This window comes from Canis lupus, chromosome 16 (assembly GCF_048164855.1).
Source record: "Canis lupus baileyi chromosome 16, mCanLup2.hap1, whole genome shotgun sequence".
NCBI lineage: Eukaryota > Metazoa > Chordata > Mammalia > Carnivora > Canidae > Canis > Canis lupus.
In genome coordinates this window covers 37,820,859-37,831,426 of record NC_132853.1, presented here as the reverse complement: position 1 = coordinate 37,831,426, position 10,568 = coordinate 37,820,859, and the positions used below count along the sequence as shown (strand labels likewise).

Genomic DNA, 10,568 nt, shown 5'->3' with positions numbered 1-10,568 from the left:
AGCATGGAGAGAAATACCAAGTGAACTAACTCATCTCTAAGTTGAGACTCCATTGTTAGTGCTTTCAAAGAGCTTAAGGAATAAAAGGATAATGAAGACCTGTACATAATTAACCATGATTCAAGGCAGAATCAAGTGCCTATAGAGCAGTACCAGAATGAAGAGGGTTCAAAAGAAGGCACCTGGGTGGCTCAGTTGGTTAAGCATCTGCCTTTAGCTAAAGTCATGCTCTTAGGACCTTAGGTGCTCTCAGCACCTGTCTCCCTGTTCAGCAGGAAATCTGCTTCTCCCTCTACCCCTCCCCGCATCTCATTTTTTCTCTCTTTCTCTCATGCTTGCTCTCTCTCAAATAAATAAAATCTTAAAAAAAAAAAAAAAAAAAGAAGGTTCAAAGAGGAAAAACATTTATTATAGGGATTTTTTTAAAGGTTTAAGACACTTAGAAGAAGTAGCCTGGGAAATGGCCTAAGTCTGTATATCTCAAACTTGACTGTGGATTTTGTTAAAATACAGGTACTGATTTCACTAGCCTGGAGCAGGGTCTGAGATTCTGCATTTCTAATAAGCTCTCAGGTCATGCTGTTGGTCCTGGGACTCCTCTTCCAGAAGCAATGGTCTATCTATCTTAGGATGTCAAAAGGTAGAGTTGGAAGAGAGGATTTCAGAGCAGAGAAAGCAGCATGAACAACTCCCCCAGGTGATAGCAAGGGGGTCAGTGTTGGGGAAGTAAGGAGAGTCTGGGGAGTCATCTGGAGACATAAAAGTCAGCCACATCGAGGCAGGTCTTGAAGGCCAGGTTGAGAAACTTCTACTTGATTAGAGGCAATAAGGAGCCATTGAAGGCTTTTGGGAAAGGGAATGATATAATCAGTAACTAAAATCTTCATATAAATTCCAGTGAATAAAACAAGCTTAATAAGTCAATAAATATTTGAAGGTAGTTAATTTGGAGTCCATCAATAAACATGTGTTCAACGTCCCTGTGCTCTTTATAAATACAAAATTAAGTGCAGGGCGTTGGAAGGTGTCTGTGCATGTAGGAGGCCCCAAAGCTTAAATTTCAGTTGGCTTATGGTTGATTCATCCCTGTATTTGTTGTTCTTCCATATATGAAGGCTACAAAAGAGATATAAAGCATCTCAAGGTCATAGTATTTATGAGGGAAAGCATACTTATTGAAGAAACAAGCTTCATGCAAGGTGTGAATCTTCAAGTAGGACCCAGAGAAGATTTAGAAAGGAGGGAAATCACTTTTTTTTTTTTAAGTTTATTTTTTTATTTTTATTTTTTATTAAAATTTTTATTTATTCATGATAGGCACACAGTGAGAGAGAGAGGGGCAGAGACACAGGCAGAGGGAGAAGCAGGCTCCATGCACCGGGAGCCTGACGTGGGATTTGATCCCGGATCTCCAGGATCGTGCCCTGGGCCAAAGGCAGGCGCCAAACTGCTGCGCCACCCAGGGATCCCTTTTTTTAAGTTTAGTTATTATTGTTTTAGTAATCTCTATATCCCATATGGGGCTGGAACTCACAACCCCTGAGATCAAGAGTCTCATGCTCTTCAAACTGAGCCAGCCAGAGATTTTTTTTTTTTTTTTTTTAAGTAATCTCTAACATGGGGCTGGAACTCACAACCCTTAGATCATCAAGAGTCTCATGCTCTATGGACTGAGCCAGTCAGGTACCCTGGGAAATCATTGTTGATGGAAATTTCAACACAAAGAGGTAGGGGTAAATCTGCTAAGGAGACACCTCCCCCATCCTTTCTCCCCTACCCCCACAGAAGTAGCAGGTTTGTCTCCTAGGGAGGGAAGAGAATATGTATCCGTCCAGGTCAGGTGCTTGTGACCTTGAGACACTGGAAGGCAGAAACTGTACTTACTCTGCAGTTACTACTGAGCTTGGCAGAAAGTAGGCATGGATCGAATGTAACATATGAATGAACAAGTAGAAGGAAAGAGATAATAGAGAACACTAAAGAAATGGCAGAGATTTGCATTTGATGTGGCTGGCAAGGCAAAGCCACTGTACATTCTTGAAAAAGGAAATGACAATGTGGACCCAAAGTACTTCTACCTCAGCTGGACTGTCAATCCAGTGGACACTGGTAGTACTCATCTAACAGACACCTTGCGGAACTCAGCAGCACTCAGCACTACTGACCCCTCCTCATTCTTGAAGCACTCCGTTTCAAGTCTCCATGACTCCATTCTCTCCTGGTTTCTACAGTTTACTCTACCACGTGCTCTTTTTCAAATTCCTCTAAGAACTTGTCCTACTTTTCCCAATCTTTGAATGTCCATAAATGGATAGCTCCAGCCCAGAGTTTTTCTTTCAACCTCCAGGTTTGTAAATTCAACTACTTTCTTGATAACTCTACTTGGATGTCCTGTAGATACATTAAATTTACTATCTGCAAAATTAAACTCTTAATTTTCTGCTAGAAACACTCCTTCCCACTTGCATATCTCAGTAAATGAGATTAACATTCACCCACTCATTAAAATTAAAAGCCTAGGAATCACTTATATCTTCTTCCTTTCTCTCCCACCAGTGTCTAATTTATCAGCTGATTCAGTTACTTCTATCCCCAAAATACATCTCAAACCTATCTCTCCAGGGCCACTACTCTAGTCAGCCATCAACATCCTAACAGATCTCACCTCTTCTACTTCTACCAACTTCATTTATTCTCCACATAAAAGCCGGAGAAATCTTTCAATGACATAAATTAGATTCTATCACTCTGCTTCAAACTCCTCCATGACTTTCCAGGACACTTTGGATAAAATGTAAATGGCTGACCACTCAGAATCTTTGTATCCAGTAGGTACTCCTGGCCCACTGCCTAGGGGCTGAGATCTTTATGGACCTGTACAAAATGTTTGAAATTGGGGGTGGGGGGTGGGGGGGGGGGAGAACTAGCTCCAAAAAACTGCAAAGTCGAAATTAATAAATGTTTCTGACTACATAATATAACAATATGTCAGCTAATCCTAAATAGAAAGTCAATCGTTATGTAGTCATTTGTGTATTTTATTTTAATGAAGGATGTGGGCTATATTGTGGAGTGGGTCCCCTAAAGCAAGAGTATTATAGTGCCTACAGGGGTTCTAAAATGACCCTTTTTTTTTTTAAAGGTCTTTATATAAGGTCCTGTATACCCCATCTGTGCCTACCTCTCCACGGTCTCCACGGTGCTACTTTACTACTTGCTCACTAAACTCAGCCAGGTAGCTTACAAATTCCTACAGTGTACCAAAATCTTTCCTGCTGTACCCCAAGTCCTTTTCCTGACTGGCTGCTTCTCCTCCACTAGTTCTTAAATTAAGTGTAACCTCCTCAAAGGGACCGCCCCGACCAGTCCATTTAAAGTAGGCACCCCTCTCGCCCAGTACCATCTTATTTTCTGTTGTCTTATTTTCTCCATAACACTCTTTATGCTATCTTTCCCATTAGACCAATAAACTCTACTAAGGCAGGAAAATGATGTGTCTTATTCTGTTGTATCCTTAGGGCCTACTCCAGTAGCTGGCCCAGAGAGGGCTTTAATAAATAGCTATTGAATGAATAAATGAATGAGGACTTCATCTTCGGGACGCCTGGGTGGCTCAGCGGTTGTGTCTGCCTTTGGCTCAGGGCATGATGCCTGAGTCCTGGGATCGAATCTCACATCAGGCTTCCTGCGTGGAACCTCCTTCAGTCTCTGCCTCTGTGTGTGTGTGTGTGTGTGTGTCTCGTGAATAAATAAAATCTTAAAAAAAAAAAAAAAAAGAGAGAGAGAGAGAGAACTTCATTTTCAAGGGAAGAGGGTCAAGCTAGTAAGTTCTGTCTTGGACTCCACCTTGGGAGGCTGGAGGCACGTATCCACGTATCCTTGTCTGAATCTAGGCACCCAAGAGAGGTTTAAAAAGGAATGTTTGGAGGTTTCTTCCAACAGAAGTTTTGATGAAAGCGCTTGTAACTTACCCTACTGCGATGGGGGCAAGGGAAACAAACAAACAAAAAAATGGGCTCAAAACTAGGCTGAAGGGAAAGGAAGTGGTTTGGAGCTGATGCGTGGCGCGCCAGGCTGGGGCTCCCTTCCTTTGCACCCTCCCCTCCCCCTAGACTCTAACGGCTCCACCCCTTCCTGTCTGGAGCTTGGAGCAAAGAGTCGCTTTAGCCTCGGCTTGGGCTCCGAGGACCTTGTCCTCGTTAATTATTCATGAGGTAGGTGGGCACTATGGGCGCCGGGCTTTTACTATTCATGAGGAGGCGGGGCCTCCTGCCTCCGGGGGTTCCGGAGGGAGTTTTCTAAAATATTCCTGAGGGAGGAGGGCACTATGGGAGCCTGGGTTCTTGCTATTCATGAGGGGGCGGGGCTTCCTTCCCGCTGGGGCTCCTGGGAGGATTCTAAAATATTCTTGAGGCCACGGGGGCGCCTGGGAGGCGGGAACGCGGCTCCGGAGCCGACCGGAGCTGGGTCCGCCCTCTACCCGGCGGGAAAAACTTGAGGAAAGAGTTTTCTTTTTTAAACATTAAGAAATTTGAGGATGGTGGGGCAGAACAACTAAATCCCATTTGCCTGTGATTCCTTAGCCGGAAAACTGTCAAAATCTGTGGTAAAAAGAGTTTTTTTTTCTCCCCAGTACTTTCCTGAGATAATTTCACCTTTTCATGGACTGAGGGGATAAAAACCTCATCATCATGTGGTTTGATTCTTCTATGGGCCAAGTTTCTGCTTTGTGGCCTCCCTAGTTTACCTCTCTCTAGAGGGGTTTGGGGCCAGTATCCAAGCAGATGTGGTGGGTCTCTAAGGGTTTTTTGTTTGCTTTTTTGTTTTGTTTTGTTTCTTAGATTAAAACAAAATAGAAATCGCGGGTGAATTGCTATTGGACGGTTTTCTCTGAAGGAGGGGCAAAGTTCAGCCAAGAAGGCCCTCAAAGCCTTTCAGAGTGGGGTGGAACGGAGGCATCGAAAATTTTTATTTATTAATATTATTTTGGTCAGTGATTCTCATTCTCTTGGGGGAGGAGAGAACCGGAAATAGTTTGGGTTTACACCTTCAGGGTTTTCAGAAAAGCCTGCATCCGCCCCCACCCCCACCCCCACCCCCCCAGCACCAAAAGCGTCCAGGTCTGAGTGAGGAAAATTAGGAATTGTTAAGAGGAGACTTTAGTGTTAAAAGAATGGGCCCATTGCGTTTTAATCCCGAGAGGTTTCAATATATACACTCAGTGGTTGACACAACTGCAGTCCCCTGGGTCCCCAGGTGTCAGTGGGTCTCTGAAGAGCCCGCAGGTCCCACCCACGTCCCCACTTGACACGCTCCTCAGAACCAGGACAGATCCTAGGCCCGATTTATAATTCTGTTACAGTGAAAATGCTTTATAAAGTGCGTACTGTGAAAAGTTAAAAACAACCTCGTGGATTAAATAAATTAACATTCTTCCATTTGGTGTATTTACATGCAGCCTTTAAAATAGATATGCTTGTAGAAGTAGATTGGCATGGAAAGGAATTATTTTTACTTACAATTACAATGGGGAAAAAAGCAGATTACAAAAGCAGGGCATGAACAATGATCCTTTTTTGTTAGAATATATATTTATTTATTTATTTTTTATTTTTTATTTTTAGAATATATATTTATATATGTTTTTCACTAAGAGCCAAGTTTCTTGGCCATGTTTTCCGATGGATAACTGATTTTTAAATTGGAATGTAACTTTTTAGATACGTTAAGTAACATTGTGATTTTAGCAATTTTGTGACAAAAGGAGAAAGTGGATTTGGGTCAGATATATTTGTAACGCTTTGATGAAACGTCTTAGTTGTTACTTCAGAAACAGGGAGGCCTGGACTGGAGTTGTAGTTACGTATATGTACATATACTTATATATAAACAAAAGGCAATGTTTTCTGAATTGCAGCAATAGTGACACAAAGTCACTGGGTACTATGAATATTTTTTTAAGAACTTTTTTGGGGGGTAAGTAAATTATCAGTGATTTCGATAAGTTCTAAGAAGTGTTCATTTTGAAGTCAAATTGTATAGGTCCTTCCTCAGACTTATAAGTAACTAGTATTAACCAAATTGGAATTAGAAGGAAAATCATTGTTCATTTATTTATTCTATTCTTATTAATTTTACAAGACTTTAATTTCACTGTTTATTTTTATTTTTTTTTTTTTAAAGATTTTATTTATTTATTCATGAGAATACACAGAGAGGAGAGAGAGGCAGAGACACAGGCAGAGGGAGAGGGAGAAGCAGGCTCCATGCGGGGAACCTGATGTGGGACTCAATCCCAGGTCTCCAGGATCAGGCCCTGGGCTGAAGGCAGTGCTAAACCGCTGAGCCACCCGGGCTGCCCCTAATTTCACTGTTTATTTGTGTTATATAACACATAATTGGTAATGGTAATGCATCCTTCTTAATCTATTAGAGCTAGTAAATTTTAAAAACTCCAAACTTAGAATTTCTACTTATCTCTTTATTTTTACTGTTTCCAACAAAGAAAATGTCAGTTTTAAAGAAATAGAAAAACTTTACTACAAATTTTTAAAGCTACATTGATATTTTGATTTTTTTCTAGAATATGAAGATTGTTTTGTTTTGTTTAGAATATAAAGATTGTAAAAGCAACATATTAATTGACAGATATCGAACGTTTTGAATTTGTTACATTGTTTTTTTGTGTCAAATCTTTTACTTTTTAAAGATTTTGAATATTTTCTTAGACTATCTCTCATCCAAATACATGTTTCTTATTCTTTTTTTTTTTAATTTATTTATGATAGGCACACAGTGAGAGAGAGAGGCAGAGACACAGGCAGAGGGAGAAGCAGGCTCCATGCACGGGGAGCCTGACGTGGGACTTGATCCCTGGTCTCCAGGATCATGCCCTGGGCCAAAGGCAGGCGCTAAACCACTGCGCCACCCAGGGATCCCCCCCCCCCATGTTTCTTATTCTGCTAAAATTCTTTTTTGTAGAATATTTAGCTAAGAGGGGAAAGACTTTTAAACATTTCATATCATGTGAAGTGAATAAATACACTCTTACTGGTGGAAACTCCATAAATTGGACATTATAAGTTTTGTAAATAGAGGGGCTCCTGGTTGATTCAGTAGAGCATATGACTCTTGATCTTGAGGTGTGAGTTTGAGCCCCACAATGGGGGTAGAGATCACTTAAAATTTTTTTTGTGAATAGATAGACCATCAAAGTATCAACTTTTTGATTTTAAAAAACAGCTCTTTATTGCTATAATTTCCTTTCTTCTTTGTCTCTTGTGTTTTATTTTTCTAACCAGGGTAAATTCATGAGATAAGAAAAAGAATGGCGTCTAGAATAAATACTGGTTTCACTTTGATTCCCAACCAGAAATATAGACGCAGTAATCGTCGATCCACCAGCTATTTTTCCAACACCCTTGGCTCAGATTCTCAGCCTTTATCAACGCTTGGAAATTTTAAAGCCTTGCCATTGGAAATATTCCAAATAATCTTAAGATATTTGTCAGGTGAGGTCTGGGGACTGTGAGTAACTATATAGACCCTTGATTTTTTTTTTCCCCAAGAACTAATTTGTCATCTTAGACAAACTAGAATGCTAGAATGTTAATGATATTTACATTATGTTTATTTTCTAAAGTTTTGTCATTGTTAGGTAAGGGGTACAATGAAGAAAGTATGACACTCAAACTCTTTAAAGCATGCCTCTAATTATAACAATATGATAACTTGACTATTACATCCCTGAATATTTCCAATTTTCCCTACTTCTCCCCAGTTTTTTATGTATTTTATTATGTAGTATTATTATTAATGAGCTAACATGAATTAATAGATTGTACTGATAATGACATTCTTGTAATTAAGTTATTTTTTATATATGTATATGTATTCTTTTTGGTAGTGAAAGATATCAGCATGCTAAGTATGGTGTCCAAAACAGTCAGCCAGCACATTATTAATTATATCTCAACCTCATCAGGAAGCAAAAGACTTTTACTACAGGATTTTCATAACCTTGAGCTGCCTAGCAAGAGACAAGACTCTATCATACTGGAATATTACAGATCTCTAGGTAGGTAATTTATGTAATGAGAATTGTAACAAGTAAAGAACTACACTGAGTTAAGGGGATTTTATTAAACAATTCTGTTAAGGCCTGTGAGAAAGGGGATATTTCTTACAATGTGCCTATTTCTATGATGTTTTTTACTCTTCCCATAATAGTCCCTTATACTTATCTTTAAAGATGAGAGAATGTACTTTAATGTAAAGTATCAGTTCTTGTGATTTCATGTACCTACAATGTCACCTTTGCTTATTGTCTAGGTGGCTTGCCAGTGTGTTTTCTATGCTTTACTTCCTGTAGATCTAATGAGTTTTTTTTCTGAACTTTTCTCTTTCACCATAATCTAGTCCTTAAAATTAGAAAAGAAACGTAAATACCTTATTGTGGAAGATCACTTATTCTCTTATCAGAAATGATGTGTTTTCTTAAGTACTCCACACATTTACTAATAAATCATTATGCTATAATAAATTAATCTTATCAAAGGAAATTCCATGTAATCTCTTCCCTTGATTTATTGATTTTATTCTCCCTTCCTCAGAGTGCTGAAGTAAAATTCTAATTTTGACTTGACTGGTGACACCAGTTTAATTATGAAACTACCTAATAATTAACCAAAGCATGGCAATAAAACCAAAAATTAAGGTGATGTTTTCAAATTTTAAATAGAAGTGTAATAGTTAAGTGGTTATTACCTTTTAGTAGCCCAAGGATGCCTAGCTTTAAGACAATAAAATAAGACTATATACATGTGTAAATACATAAAAGTGTATTTGATAAGTGTATTTAATAAGATTAAATGAAAGATATGTAATCTGATTACATTATTGGTTTCAGTATTTGTGAGTAGACTTTGTAAAGCCTGTAACAGAGTATAGCAATGACTTTTTGCTACTTGTCATTTAAACATCTTTTTTCAAACATCCTTAATTGCAGAACAAGTGGTACGGTAAAAGAGCTTATTTTTTGGTTTTGATCTGAAATAATTTTTCTTCTCTCTGACCAAGACTCAATCACCTAAAGAACAAAAAAATTAAAATAATTATTTGGAAAATTCAGTGGAAAATACAAATATGTATCGATCTTAATAGCCAGGTTTTAAGAACAGTTTTATTCATGTAATAATTTCAACCCTCCATTTAATTTTGGTGCAGACACCTGGTTTATGACTGATTCTTTAGGTAAATGTTTGATGTACTTACCAATTTTTCATGTTGCCATTGCTATCTGATCCATTCTTGTTTTCAGACATTAAAATAACGTTTTCAGAATTCTGTGCTCTGAAGATTATAAATTTTAATTTGCTTCTTCATACAAATCAGAGCAGATGGCTAGTGTGAAAAGAACATTACATCTGACTCTATTTTAGTGGGAAGAAATTTTAAAAGTTGATCTCTAAAGGGTATAGCAGAGCACCTGTGTTAAAAAAATAAATAAGTCAGCCAGTATTGGTTTTTATGGTAAATTGCAACCCTTAAAAATAGGAGTTTTACATTAGAAAAAGCAACCAGCATACAATTATAGCTTACACTTCCCCAGCTATGATATGCCATGGGACTGGATGCCAAAACATGAAAGGAAAAGAACTCAGCTTAAAAACCAAACACTGAAAATGTCTTTTTATGTACAAAAATAAGGAAGGTTTATATTTCAAACTCAATTCTGGTCATGTGTTGCCCAAACATAGCAACTTCTAAAAATAAATTGGATTCCCATAGATTCTACAGAATTATATAAAGTAGCTATCATATATGTTGGAAAAAGTAAATGTAGAAAACATAAAAATGGAGAAATTCATGATATTCAGGTATTTATTTTCCTACTATATATCTTATTTTTAGTGTAAGGAAAACATTGCCCTTATAGGAATGTTAACAACATATTGCCATTTTAGGAAAACAGAACACATAAAGTTAGAAGAAACAAATCATACACTTCTGTCTCTGTAGTTCAAGTTACATGTCTCACTGGGAAATTGAAGAGTTTTTTCTTCTTTTTTAAAATATCTGAACACAAAATTCTATACATTCTTAACATGCATGCCCCATAAAAGGATATCATTGAAAAAGAAATGGATATTTCATCCAAACTGGATACTTTCTGTGAGCAAAAATAACTTCTAACCTCTGTATTTTAAGTACTTATGATTTAAAATTTTTTATATGGAGAAAAGAATATAAAATCTCTTTTCTCATTTTTTTCCCCATGTTCTACAGTAGTAACTCTTAAGGCATTTTGCTTCATGAACATGCGATTAATTTCAAGAAATAATTGGAATCTGTTTTCTATAGAATAAAGTTCCACTAGTGTATTTTTTGTATCTGTTATTATATATTTTTAAATCTAAATATTTTCTATATTTGTCTTTTAATATAATTTCATAGTTTTTGTAATATTTTACGCCACTTAGTGGATATCACATTACTTGGTAAACACCATATATTGTAAATAATTGGTGCCCTTGCTTCCAGTCTTCCTCTTCAGAACCATATCAGTT

At 37.7% G+C, this 10,568-nt stretch overlaps 1 protein-coding gene across 3 annotated transcripts in view; it reads left to right on the top strand.

Annotated features, from left to right (window-relative positions):
* The first annotated feature begins 4,136 nt into the window (after nt 1-4,136).
* The window catches only part of FBXO47 (F-box protein 47), a 28,212-nt gene continuing 21,780 nt past the window's right edge, over nt 4,137-10,568 (top strand). For 2 of the 3 annotated variants that reach the window (XM_072780352.1, XM_072780354.1), the window contains exons 1-3: nt 4,422-4,606; nt 7,302-7,511; nt 7,907-8,077. In XM_072780352.1, coding sequence (XP_072636453.1) covers nt 7,328-7,511; nt 7,907-8,077 — 355 coding nt within the window. In that variant the 5' untranslated portion in view covers nt 4,422-4,606; nt 7,302-7,327. Of the gene's footprint in view, nt 4,215-4,421; nt 4,607-7,301; nt 7,512-7,906; nt 8,078-10,568 lie in introns of those variants that run through there. The other variant, XM_072780353.1, reaches the window with a different exon arrangement.